At 47.5% G+C, this 13,840-nt stretch overlaps 2 protein-coding genes across 2 annotated transcripts; one reads left to right on the forward strand and one right to left on the reverse strand.

Moving 5' to 3' along the window:
• Window positions 1-1,547: 1,547 nt before the first annotated feature.
• LOC142475324 (histone H1-like) lies at window positions 1,548-2,488 on the forward strand. Its single transcript, XM_075581238.1, has one exon. It carries the CDS (start codon window positions 1,582-1,584, stop codon window positions 2,236-2,238), a length of 657 nt encoding a protein of 218 aa, XP_075437353.1. The 5' UTR covers window positions 1,548-1,581; the 3' UTR covers window positions 2,239-2,488.
• A 210-nt stretch (window positions 2,489-2,698) lies between these two features.
• LOC142475325 (histone H3) lies at window positions 2,699-3,404 on the reverse strand. The gene has a single exon (XM_075581239.1). The coding sequence runs from the start codon at window positions 3,384-3,386 to the stop codon at window positions 2,976-2,978; it is 411 nt and encodes a 136-aa protein (XP_075437354.1). The 5' UTR covers window positions 3,387-3,404; the 3' UTR covers window positions 2,699-2,975.
• Between the last annotated feature and the right edge of the window lie 10,436 nt (window positions 3,405-13,840).

A 13,840-nucleotide genomic window follows, 5' to 3' on the forward strand; every position in this document is an offset into this window, starting at 1 on the left:
AAAGGGCTAGAAATAAGGTCCGGGGTCCGGCTTTCACTGGGCTAGAGCCAATGGTTTCCCGCAGACCTGGTGGCGCCTTCCCAGCGGGATATTTGGGGTTGACCGGAGGGACCTATTGCAGGGGAAGCCTATTGTGTTAGGGGAAGCCAGACAGGCTTTACCTTATTATGTGAGGCTGGCTACCCCGACCGTCACATGTGTGTTGTGTGTTTTCTGGCTTGCCAGAATAAACTTTTGTTTATTCATCTAGTGTGTCATTCGGGAGAAGGAGTGGCTCAGTGAGTAAACACTGAGTAAAACACACTGGCATTGAGAGTGAGTTTGAAGCCTGGTTCAACTCCGAGTGTCAACTACTTGTGACCTTGGGCAAGTCACTTTATATCCCTGTGTCTCTGGCTCCAACAAAATAGATTGTAAGCTCCACGGGGCAAGGACTGTGTCTGCAAAATGTCCCTGTAAAGTGCTACATAAAACTAGCAGCGCTATACAAGAACGTACTATTATTTTTATTATTATTATTATTTTCTGGTGATAGTGATCCTGATGTAAAGATGTTAAAAGTTCTGGTCTCTGGTGACAATGGTCACAAAACATGTCAGTTCCTATACACAGTGCTAATAGTGACATTACATAGTTATGTAACACACAGGGTGACTAATAAAATAACCTAATCTTCCATTAATATCACATATATATATTTTTTGTAACCGACAAATAAACATATTTTTAACACTTCCCAATTGTATTATAAAGCTTAAACAAAATAGATGTTTGATTATTACATTATTAAAATATATTTACTGTCATTCACATGATGTGTATGTTACTATGATTGTTTTTAGAAAACATAATGTTACATACATATCATTATAAACTATTCATTTGCAGAACAGATTGAATACAAAACTTTTCGAATCTCCCATTTAATAACCAATATTCATAACTGACAATGGAATAATACAGAGCTTAGTACCGGGGAAATGGAACAACATGAAATAGCAATGTACACTGCTCAGGAATTATTGTGCTACTTGTACATATATAGTGAATCCCCAGACAATGTTTATATATTTATATGCACATTATTTTAAACTGATACTGTAGAATAATATGTCCTTAGTGTCACTGTATGAGGATGGAGGTTGCACATTTAGTCTGAGCAAAGTAAAAGTGACAGAAATAGACAGATATGAATGAAATCTGGCAAATCCCAGGCTACAGAGCCGAACTTTCACCCATTATTCCTAATTGTGTTTGTACTTTCCCAGCAGAAAAATGATACAGCAGTGAAGAGAATATAATTCCTTATAAATTGCATGCAAGAAGGGGGGATGTGAGTAATAATTAGGAGATAAAATGCCCTTTTCTTGCAGCCTCAGAAACACAAAGTCAGAGCAGTGTTTGTGATCCGGGAGGATGAGAGTCAGGGGCGGGGCTTAGTGATTATACCCAATGAGAAAGAAGCTCACTCCGATAACTAACCAATCACAGAGCAGCAGGCTCTCTATATAAGTCCCGGCAGGTCCCCGCCCCCAGTATAACTTTCTGTCAGTGTGTTGGGATATTTTACCTGCAGCTGCAATGGCCGAGACCGCTCCTGCTCCTCCTCCTCCAGCTGAAAGCGCCGCCAAGAAGAAGCAGCCGAAGAAAGCGGCCGGAGCCTCGAAAAGCCGCCCAGCAAAGTCCGGTCCCAGCGCGTCCGATCTGATAGTGAGAGCTGTGTCCGCCTCTAAGGAGCGCAGCGGGGTCTCCCTGTCCGCTCTGAAGAAGGCTCTGGCTGCAGGAGGCTACGACGTGGAGAAGAATAACAGCCGCCTGAAGCTGGCTCTCAAGGGCTTGGTGAGCAAGGAAACCCTGATCCAGCTGAAAGGGAGCGGAGCCTCCGGATCGTTCAAGCTGAATAAGAAGCAGCTGGAGAGCAAGGAGAAGGCGGCCAAGAAAAAGGATGTGGGGAAACCCAAGAAGCCAGTGGCAAAGAAACCCGCCAAGTCCCCCAAGAAACCCAAAAAGGCTCCGGCGGGAGTGAAGAAAAGCCCCAAAAAGGTCAAGAAACCGGCGGCCGCCAAGAAGCCAGCAAAAAGCCCGAAGAAGTCTAAAGCTGCCAAGCCCAGGAAGGCTGTGAAGAGCCCGGCGGCTAAAAAGGCTGCGAAGCCAAAAGCTGCTAAGAGTCCAGCTAAGGCCAAGGCAGCCAAACCCAAAGCAGCAAAGCCCAAGAGGGCGGCAGCTCCTAAGAAGTGAGACCGAGAACTTCAGCCTCTTACAAACACAAAGGCTCTTTTAAGAGCCACCACAACCCCACTTAGAGAGCTGTGCACATAATGTGTAACTGGGAATGTTTCTCCAATTTATCCCATGCAGGGGTTTGTGTTACACTGCCAGAGCATAAGTGTATATGCATTGATACTGCGAGCACTGTAAGGTGCATGTGTAAGTTTGTAGTCCCTAACCTATTTCACGAATACATTTTTTCTCAGACAAACTGACATATTAGGTGACATTATGGTTTTGTGTCTACATAATATTCACATACACGGTTTATATAAAATTAAAAAAAGTGTAGTTTACATCAGAAAAACGTATTTATCACCATGTTATTAAAAAAAGTGTTTACATCACATTGAAAGCATCAAGCACATGCTATTCCCTAACACTTCAGTTTGATCACCAGTGGCACATGGGAGCGGGACATTTACAGGTTTGTCTTTACGTGCACCCATATACAGCATGAAATGGTGACTATGCATGCAAGTCTATATATCACATGACAAAGAATACACAAATATTGAAGGTGCGTTTATCTATATTGTCACACATCAAGTACATATGTTGGTACAAGGATAACACACTTCTTTCATTCTCTATATTGAGATCAGTATCCGTGTGTTAATATTGATCAGGCCATTTCATTGAAAATGTGGTGGCTCTTAAAAGAGCCTTTGTTTTTCGGGTGTAAACGAAGTCAGGGTGCAGCCGGCCTAAGCTCTCTCCCCTCTGATCCTGCGGGCCAGCTGGATGTCCTTGGGCATGATGGTGACCCTCTTGGCGTGGATAGCGCACAGGTTGGTGTCCTCGAAGAGCCCCACCAGATAAGCCTCGCTGGCCTCCTGCAGAGCCATGACAGCCGAGCTCTGGAAGCGCAGGTCAGTCTTGAAGTCCTGGGCGATCTCCCGGACCAGGCGCTGGAAGGGCAGCTTGCGGATGAGCAGCTCGGTGGACTTCTGGTAGCGGCGGATCTCCCTGAGAGCCACAGTACCGGGCCGGTAGCGGTGAGGCTTCTTCACTCCGCCGGTGGCCGGAGCGCTCTTTCTGGCAGCCTTGGTCGCTAGCTGCTTACGGGGAGCCTTCCCTCCGGTGGATTTCCGGGCGGTCTGCTTGGTCCGGGCCATCCTGTGCTGCTGTGTCAGTGCGCGTCTCCCGTCAGGAACTAATAAAGAAAAAAACTGACCGTTCTGTTCTGACTGACAGATTAAATCTGTCAGTGGTGATATTGGATACCGAGGCTTGAGCCTCATTACTCCAAGTTCTCTTGTTGAGTGTATTGTCGCACTCTTTAGGAAGCTTCTTGATCTGTGTTACTTGCCACAGTTGAGTTGGTTTCACAGGTTCAGCGCTGTGATGGGTCGTGGGTAGCGGTCAAATGGGTTTGCAGAGATCGCAGCAAGCTTCTTGATCAGCGGGTTTGAGTTCTGGTCCAGTTCCTTGTAGAATTTCTTGTTGAGCTTCTTTAGATGTTCATCTAACATCTCGATACCCAGTTCCCTATGAAGGTCTGCTATTCTTGTAGGAAGTGGAGCGTTGGACGCAATCCGCAGCGCCTTGTTCTGTAATTTTTGGAGAGATGATCTTTGATGTTGGTGGCAACCACTCCACACCGGGGAGGCGTATGTCATTGTGGGTCTAATGATCGCCTTGATCACATTGACTTTGCTCTTGATGGGCATGGTCCTTGTCTTCAGCAGAGGGTACAGTGCTGCCAGCTTGGTTGTTGCCTTCTGTTGAATCTTCTCAATGTGGTTTCTCCAGCTTAGTTTGCTATCTAGGATTACACCTAGGTAAGAGCTGTTTGGCTCCCATTTGACAGCCTCTCCGTTGAGGGTGATTGGCGGGTGTGCCTTGATCCTCTTTTTGGTAAACAGTGTAGCTGTAGTCTTGCTGGAGTTCAGTCCTACTTGCCAGTCGCTGTACCATGTTGATAGCATGTCTAGTGCTTTCTGGATGTTCTTAGCTACTTCTTTCTCTCTGAAGGACTGGGAGATGACTGCCACATCGTCTGCGTAGAGTGCCAGTTGAGTCTTGTGGAGGTCTGTGGGGATGTCATTCATGAAGAGGTTGAAAAGGAAAGGTCCCAGGACTGATCCCTGTGGCACGCCAGCGCGGATGGGGCGTGTTGTTGAGAGCTCTTCTCGCACAGCCACGTGGAATGTGCGCTCCCGCAAGTAGCTTGCAGTCAGCTTAATCAGGTAGTTTGGGAATTTCAGGTTGATCATTTTGTGCAGTAGTCCTTCATGCCAAACTCTGTCAAACGCTTTGGCCACGTCCAAGAAGACAACTCCAGTTGATTTGTGGATGTTGAACCCATGGCTTATTATGTCAACGACTCGCAGCAGCTGATGGTTGGTTGAGTGGTCCTTCCGGAATCCAAATTGCTCCTTTAGTAGAATGTTTTTACCAGAGGCAAAGTGGCGGAGGCGCGTAAGAATAACTTTCTCCAGGAGTTTCGACAGTCCAGAGAGCAGGCTTATCGGACGGTAGTTTGCAGGATCCCTCCGTGGTTTTCCAGGCTTTGGAAATACAATGACCTTGGCTTCCTTCCAGGATTGAGGAAAGTGCTGGAGCCGCATGCATGCATTGAAGATTTCTGTGAGGCATTCCATGGCTGCCGGCGGAAGCTTCTTGATGGCCAGGTTGGTAATTCCGTCACTTCCTGGTGCTTTGCCATTTGCCAGCTTATCTGCAAGTTGCGTTATCTCAGTCCTGGTGCATCCTTCAAGGGTTTCCGCTTCGGTCTCTGGTAGGTGCTCGGTAAGATGCCTGTTAACTCCTTGCTCAACTTCCCGTGCTATTTTGCTGGCTTGGTTAGGCCTAAAAGTTGTCTCCAGTGTGTCAGCGAGAACCTCTGCCTTGTCCTTGTTGCTACATGCCAGGTGGGTCTGGCCCTGGATAGGTGGATTAGGCTCCTTCTTCCCGGTCAGGCGTCGGGTCATTCTCCAAACAGAGTTGTCGGATTCCTTCAGCTTGGCTGCTGCGGCCTCCCACCTCTCCCCCCGGTGTTGGCTGATTTGCTGTCGCAGTAGTCTGGCAAGTGAGTTGTACTTTACCAGAAGGTCAGGTGTGCGGAACTTCTGCCACTGGCGTCGGGCCCTGTTTTTCTCAGCAATCGCTTGCTTGATCCCGCTCGGTAGGTCGTAGATGGAGCAGCGTTTGGGCATCTGTTTTGGGACGCTGTGCTCTATTGCATGTTGGACTGCGGTAGTAAAGGTGTTAACAGCATCATCAATGTCTCCGTTGGTGTCCAAGGGGCGGGGGTTTGTGATGTTGCTCAACTCTTCTTTGTACAGGCTCCAGTTCGCCCTGGTGAAGTTGTACCTGGGTGTTTGCTGGTGGGTTTCCATCTCGTCGCCAACAGTAATGGTAACTGGGTTGTGGTCTGAGGTCAGTTCCGCCAGGGTTTCCAACTGGACAGAATGTTTCACGTTCTTCAGTAAGACAATGTCCAGGACATCCGGTGTGTGGCTTGCAGTGCCTGGGTAGTGGGTGGGTTCTGTAGGGCCAGCCACTACAAAGTCACTCTCCTTTGAGTAAGCAAGAAGAGCTTGTCCTCTGGAGTTTGCTGTCCTTGAGTTCCAGCACCGGTGTTTGGCATTTAGGTCTCCCCCGATGATGGTTGGGACAGTGGAGTCCAGCAGAGCTTCCAAGTCTCCCAAATGTAGCTTCACCTTAGGGGGGCAGTAGGTGGCAATTAGTCGCAGTGGTCCTGTTGCAGTCTTTACCTGTACTCCAGTGGCTTCAATACTCCGGAGGGGTGGTAGTGCAATCTCATTATGGCTGACCCGTGTGTTAACAATCACAGCCGTCCCACCACCTCTGGCTCCTGTTGCCCGGTCAGTACGGTATACCCTGTGGTTCGCCAGGCTTAGTTTTTGGTTTCCTTGAAGGTAGGTCTCCGAGAGCAGAGCTGCGCATACATTCCTCGATTCCATCAGGTGAAGGAGTTCATCTGTCTTCTTGCTGATACCATTTGCATTCCACATCACGATGACAGAACTGCGTTTAGATGTTGCTGCCATGGTGGTTAGTTTCTGTGCTCCTGAGAAGGGCCGGGATGAGATTCGCTATCATTGTCACAATGGGGTGAATATCCATTCTCGCAATAGCGCTCGCTATTTTAAGGATGATCTCTAGCCAGTTTGTTGGGCTTGCGGTTCCGCCTGCGGGGTCCGGGTTGGCCGCCTCAACGGGGTTGGTGGATGGTGTCCTGAGAGTTTCCGCGTAGGTCTGTCCGTCTGGGTTTTGCATCCTCTGGGTGGATGCCGTGCCTTGGTCTGGGATCAGGTGTTCTGTGGTCCTCTGTCTCTCCGGCGCCAGGCGGGGAAGCTGGTATTGAGTAGTGGGTGTCTTCCTTGGTGCCTGCTCCATCAGGTGGGGTGTCCGCTTTTCCCGTGCCTCTTGCTTTGCTTTTGTGAGGTACGGGCAACCACGGTAGCTTGCCGGGTGTGGGCCTTTGCAGTTTGCACATGTCGCCGGCTCCTTCTTCCTATCTCGTGGGCATTCCTTGGAGTTGTGGTTCTCTCCACAACACACACAGCGTGGCTTCTGGTGGCAGAATGCAGAGGTATGCCCGAGCCGTTGGCAGTTGAAACACATGGTTGGGCCTTTTCTGCCCTTTGGCGCTTCTGTGGTTACCACACAGCTACAGAGCTTGGTAATCTTGGTAAGATCTGCAGGCTGGCTCTCCGGGGTTTCTGCCAGTGTGACAATAAACAAAGGGAACTTCTTGGTCTTGTCCACCGGGGATGTCAATTGGGCTACGCTCTTGACTGGAAGTCCATGTTCCGCGAGGTCGTGGGAAATCTCCCCCACGGAGGCGTTTGCTGGTAAGCCGCGAATTACAAATTTCTGGGGCTTTAGGCGCGTCAGTGGGAAGGTGTAGTATTCTATGCCCTGCTTTGCAAAGCAGTCCGTTAAGCTCCGGTAGTCGTCCACAGTTGTGGTAGTGATCTTTGCGTGGTTCGCCCGTGGTTTAACTACAAACGGGGAAGTGCAGTGCTCGGTGAGGATGTCGACAAGGTCCTTGTGGGTCTTCATATTCCTAACCATTACCGGTGGTATGCGAATCTTTTTGGGTGGGAGTGCAGTCTCTTCATCGTTGCACCTGGGCCCTGAGCAGTCATCGGCATTAGCAAGTGGCTCGAAGCGGTTTGATGTTTTGATGCCTTGGTCTTTCTTGTGCTTCTGCATCTTTGTCTTTGCTACCGATGGAGGGGAAGAACCATTGGAGCTATCAGAGTTTGCTCGCCCTCTCTTCTTCACTAAAGTGTAGTCCATGTCTTCTGCAGCATCATGTATTGCCGTCTCCATAGGTGGCACATTTGCCTCTGCCATAATAAGGCGCAGACCAGAGCCACGCACCCGCACGGCGGCGGGCACACGGCACAAATCAGAGCCACACGCACGGCGGCGAGCACTCTGCACAAATCAGAGCCACGCACACGGCGGCGAGCACACGGCACAAGTCAGAGCCACGCACCCGCACGGCGGCGAGCACACAGCCCAAATCAGAGCCACGCACCCGCACGGCGGCGGGCACACGGCCCAAATCAGAGCCACACACACGCACGGCGGTGAGCACACGGCCCAAAGCACGCAACGCAGGGAGCAAGAGCACACGGCGCAGGGGGGGGCACGGCACCAAGTTCAGGGGGGGCACAGCACAGAGCGCAGGGGGGGCACAGCACAGAGCGCAGGGGGGGCACAGCACAGAGCGCAGGGGGGGGCACAGCACAGAGCGCAGGGGGGGCACAGCACAGAGCGCAGGGGGGGCACAGCACAGAGCGCAGGGGGGGCACAGCACAGAGCGCAGGGGGGGCACAGCACAGAGTGCAGGGGGGGGCACAGCACAGAGCGCAGGGGGGGGCACAGCACAGAGCGCAGGGGGGAGCAGAGAGCACAGGGGGGCACAGCACAGAGCACAGGGGGGCACAGCACAGAGCGCGGGGGGGGCACAACACAGAGCACAGGGGGGCGCAGCACAGCGCACAGGGGGGGGCACTGAGCACTGGGGGGGGCACAGAGCACGGGGGGGCACAGAGAACAGGGGGGGGCACTGCACTAAACAGGGGGGGGCACAGCACTAGGCAGGGGGGGGGGGCAAGGCCGGGGGTCACAGCAAGTCACAGCTCTGGGCTCAGTACTGCACCCAGAACTCAGCATACAGTGCAATAAAGCTATAAAGCAAAGCGATGGGCAATGACCCACGTGGCAGCGGCGGCTCTCCCCCACGTGGCAGCAGCGGCTCTCCAAACGGGCCAGTCAATACATCCCCGACTGAAACTCCGGAAAGTGGTGTCGGCGGCGGGCGCTGTGATTGGAAGTGACCCACTCGAGGAGTCATCAGCCTCTCCGGTCAGTTCAATCAATCTGAATCAATGAAATGACTGACTCAATCCCGCACAGCACTAGGTACAGCAGCTCTATTTATGTCCTATGCAAACTAGCATTCTCAATCCTCAGATTTCCTCTCGACTAATGAAAAGACTCAATCAATCTAAAGAAAAAAAGTATAAAGAAAAAAACCGCTGCAGCTGCGTATTTATGGACTGCAGATCGCTGTGATTGGCTGCTTTGGTCCCGCCCTTCGCTCTGATTGGTTCTGTGAAAGCCGTTGCGATGTTCAAAAATCCCGCCTCAGACCGATATCGTCCTAATAAAGTTATTATATATTTAGTGCTTGTAAGTGGGACAATTAAAAAGATTTAATGTGATAACATTAGTGTTTGCACAGATACAGCACAGAGCTCTCTGACATGGAACATGTACTTATACCAAGTATTCAAATGATCTTTAATCGGTGAAATGTAATATGAGGGGTTTTCTTTCCCAGATCATTGCTTCAATGGGACTTTCTTGGTTCCTCTTCTTCTAATGTTCACATTGTGTTATTATTATAAACCCGAACACAGAGACACAAAGAGGCGGAACCGCGCGGCTCGTTTCCTTAATGCCTGCAGTTCCCAGAGCACCACACGGTGGCAGTGCTGCGCTATAAATGGGGCTTCCCTCAATGTCTTCTCGCTGTCACTGCTCTGTGTGATCTGATCAGCTCCTAACCGGGCTCTTTGGCTTCCCTCTAATGCTCCAGTCACAGTAGTTTGCTTTTAATTAAAATACCAAGTCTGTATATGTGTATACACAATGTGTTATAGTTTAAGCACAAATTAAATATTCCATAATGTATTATGTATTTTCTAAATAAAGATGAACATCTGATGTTAGAGTAATATAACTAGACTGAACAGGGGCCTGTATTTAAAGATATCTATTAAACTTATCCTCATTCCTTATTTATTGAACTATATTACTGAATATGAAATATTAAAATTACCAATGTAAATAAACACCATCTAATACATTTAAACATAAGCTGAACTATATCAAGACTTGTTTTTTATGTTTCAGATACAATATTAGCATTTAAGCTGACTATTTAATTATGCATTAATTGTTGCTGTGTTTTTGCATCTATTTTCCAATGCTTGTCAAACTATTTCACCATTTAGGCAGATATGGATAAGGATATATTTCCATTGTTTCAATATGTTTTTTTTTTTTTTTTTTATTATTAATTAATGTATCTTCTCATACTGTTCATTCTTTTTTAAACTATAGATTTCATATTTATCCTGAATAAGTCAGTTAGTTAATTGTAACTACAAATTGAAGAGCTAGTTTCCCCAAAGCAGCACTCAATATCCCATTCTTAATAAGCCTTCACTTTTAATACTTGTTACACTATTACTATGAACAAACATTACACATGAACCTACCAATCTTTATTTTAAGTGGTGAAGAGAAAAACAGTTGTTTTTTTCCAATAGTTCACCTCCTCTAATTAATATATTATCTATAACGTATCCAATGCTGTTTTTGTTCTTTTATTATTTATAGATAAAATGCATTACATATGTATTGGAATCAATACATTAAATACTCTAATTTCTTGGAGACCATAGTTTTGCCCCACAGAAATAAGTAAAATAAAATTAATACATTGTTTGTGACAACCTCAGTGAATGAAATCTAACAAATAATAATATTATTATTATTATTATTATTATTATTATTATTATTATTATTATTATTATTATTATTATTATTATTATGTGCCTAAACCAACATGGTGATTACTTTTACCTAAACAGGTGCTCAAGCGACCAAGTTAATAACACTAGTGTGATCATTTTCTATGCAAATAACTACTTAGTCAAATGTGTCACAATCTCCACTAACCAATCCTACTAAGTAACTATCTCCTATACAATTGCTATCATTAGCTACTCTTACAAACTAGTGTAACATTGATATATGTTGCAACCAATCTACAATAATAATCTCAGGGGGAAGGTATCTCTCTAAATTGAAAACATTCAGTGTTTGATTCAATGTATCAATCTGCATAAAAACTTTTTGAGAAAGGGACGCAATTCCCGAAACGCGTAAAAGTGTTTATGTTCTTGCTTTGACCACTTAATAAATACATTTTTAATAACTACTGGATGCAGCCCCCTTTTCTCCCTCATTGATTTGGCAGTGCTCCGCCTGTGCCCCCCTTGGGAATACTTTTTTATGTACATTTATGTACGTGAAGCACCCACTACAAGGAAAGAGCTGTGCTGCAAAAGGGGAATCTCACTGAAACGAAGATCATCTTTGGTATGTACTTTTTGGTTCTGTTGGGGCTTGTTTGGGGACTTTATGGCATATATGGAGACCTGAGCTAGCCACACAACGCCATCAGTACACATATACCACTTCATGTACCATTACACATGGTTTATCTGCATTTCCCCAGCACTTATATTTGCTCCTATACCTTGATCACAGAGGTTATTATTATTAGTCTGCATGCACTTTGCCCTGAGTCAGCTGAGACCCGTTTATAGGGATACCATCCCTTAATTCTGCCTATGTTTAAAATATAGTTTATATTTCTAAAACATATGTTAGTATGTCTTAGAATATCTGTAATCTAAACAGCTTTTAGATTGTTTTGTGAAATGTAAATAAAGGGAGAGAACGAAAAGCCTGAAAGCTCCAGCCTCATTGTATTATATGGGGGCTATGCACTAAGCTCAATGGGTTTGCGTTCTGATGTTAAAAAAATGCATGTCCGTTAAAAAGTGAGGCCGGGGGACTCGCCCCCGGAAGCCAGGGTGAATGGCAGCTTAGGGAATTAGCTCCCTTCACACTGGCAAGTATCATATAGCAAAGTGACAATAAAAATCACCATAAAAACCTCCAGAAGGCTGATAAATTTGGCGGAATACCTGGGGATGCCAGCCAAGGCTAAATCAAAGCAAAAAGACCCCTCGGTCAAGACATATTTCAACAAAGCCACACCGTCAGCAGCAGGAGGCTCTGTATCACCCACACCGACTATGCAGTCAGAGTCCGACAGCGAGACACTAACCCCACTAGCAGATGACCAGGAACTGGTCAGGAGAAAGGATCTCCGTGAATTCTGCGGGGAAATGAAGACCTTTTTCCGCAAAGAACTCAGGAACCTGCGGAGAGATTTGGACGCGGTGGGTGAAAGGACCGGGACCCTTGAGAAAAAAATGGATACCAACACGAGGGCCATAGTACAAACTAATAAAACGGTATCCCAATTGGCAGAAAAGGTCCGAGAGATAGCAGACAAAACAAGAGGACTCTGAAAACCGAGAACGCAGGAACAATGTCCGCATCAGGGAAATCCCAGAAACTATTACAGTTCACGAGGACTTTGTTCAAAAATGGCTGGAGCATTGGCTCCCAGATAAATCGGAGTAGGATTTACACTTGGACCGCTGCCACCGAGCGCTCCGTTCAAGGCCGCAAGCGGGAGACCCCCCTCGGGACATAATAGTGCGGTTCCACTATTTCCGCATAAAAGATGCTGTCTGCCAGATGGCGAGAGAGGCGAGATCCCTGGAGTTTGAGGGCTTCAGGCTTCAGGTCTTTCAAGACCTGTCGCCAGCTACCCTTGCCAGACGCAGGAGCCTAGGCCCTATAACAAAAGTCCTGCAAGAAAAGGGGACCCGCTACAGGTGGTTGTTCCCATTTGCCCTGCTCGTGGTGAAAAATACCCCATTTGTTTGCCGTCTAGTTTAAGAGACAGCCTAATGTTATTCTATGTTCATTATCTTTATCCCTGCAGCAGATGGTGTGGCTGGGAGCCCGGAGACGCCCGTGGGGATGTGTGCCTCGGGTACCCCTCTGCTTGAGGGTTATGTGGAACCTGACCCAGCCCTGTCCTTGCCAAAGGATACAGGCGAAGCAGAGATTGGCGTATGCAGCACTGCAGGAGGAGGTGAGGCAGTGAGGGCGGCCGATCGACAGGGGTCTCCGGTCGTCCAGCCACAGCTGTTCAACTAAAGCTAAGTCAGGTTTAGTTGAAACTACTTAGAACTGTTTAGAGGTTTTACACTTTTACACTTTTACACTTACACTATCTCACTTCTTACACTTTGTTGACCTGCCGGTGCGAACTACCCTATTAGTTCGTCGGCGCCTCAAAAAAGGTACCTCATGGAGCTAGCCCATGAGGACCGCTCTCCCCTACAGAGGACAGATCTATATAGGCCTGGTAGCACAACCCAGTGGTGCCAGGCAACTGTCCAGTCCGTAGGGCCACAGAGCCGGTACTGGCTCACCCCAGACAAGGCTCTTCCCACTTTGTTTATTTTTCCTGCGTGCTCCCACGCTCCCCCCATACCCTCCCCCTCCAGGCCACCTCGCCATATCGATGCGCAGAACACACATAATAAAATATCACCCACACCTACTCCATTCGGGGTCCTACAGGCCCATTCTGGGACCACCCAGGTCATGCAGATCATGAGGTATCAACAATGTTACACACCAGGAAAATGCATACACATAATACGATTTAAATGGCGTTAAATATCATCTCTAACCATGTCAATGGCTTTAACAGCCCCATAAAAAGGAAGGCCGCATTCATAGATTACAAAAGGAAAAAAGCAGACGTGCTCCTCTTGCAGGAAACACACTTCAGTACTAGCAGCTCCCCTAAATATTTAGATAACCATTATAAGCAATTCTACCTAGCGTCTGCCACAGAGAAAAAGAGAGGAGTGGGGATCCTCTTTCATAATAGTGTACCCTTTACAATGCAGACACTCAGGAGGGATAAGGCAGGCAGATTCTTGATTGTTATGGGAATTATCCACGAACAACCGATCACCCTAGCAACGCTGTATGCTCCTGGTGAGCAAAGTCATGACTTTTTCAGAGACTTCTTCCAAAAATTGGCCCAGATAGCCAAAGGCCACATTATCCTGGCTGGTGACTTTAATCTCGCGATGAACCCAAACCTGGATAGGTCGGGCACACCCAGATATGGGCAGCGAAAAGCAGTAGAAGCACTAAAGAAGGGACTTAAGAAAAATCAGCTGACTGATATCTGGAGGGAGTTATATCCCACAGAGAGAAATTACACCTTCTATTTCCATCCCCATGACGCATATAGCAGAATCGACTATTTCTTCATCTCTAGTAGACTGGTCCCCTTGGTCTCCTCTACGAGGATCCATGATATTTCGTGGGCTGACCATGCACC

The sequence above is a fragment of the Ascaphus truei genome, unplaced genomic scaffold, assembly GCF_040206685.1.
Source record: "Ascaphus truei isolate aAscTru1 unplaced genomic scaffold, aAscTru1.hap1 HAP1_SCAFFOLD_1162, whole genome shotgun sequence".
NCBI classification, from domain to species: Eukaryota; Metazoa; Chordata; class Amphibia; order Anura; family Ascaphidae; genus Ascaphus; species Ascaphus truei.

Excerpts from the sequence above, each read along its gene's own strand:
- LOC142475324 (XM_075581238.1), top strand. The coding sequence starts at position 1,582 with ATGGCCGAGACCGCTCCTGCTCCTCCTCCTCCAGCTGAAAGCGCCGCC.
- LOC142475325 (XM_075581239.1), bottom strand. The coding sequence starts at position 3,386 with ATGGCCCGGACCAAGCAGACCGCCCGGAAATCCACCGGAGGGAAGGCT.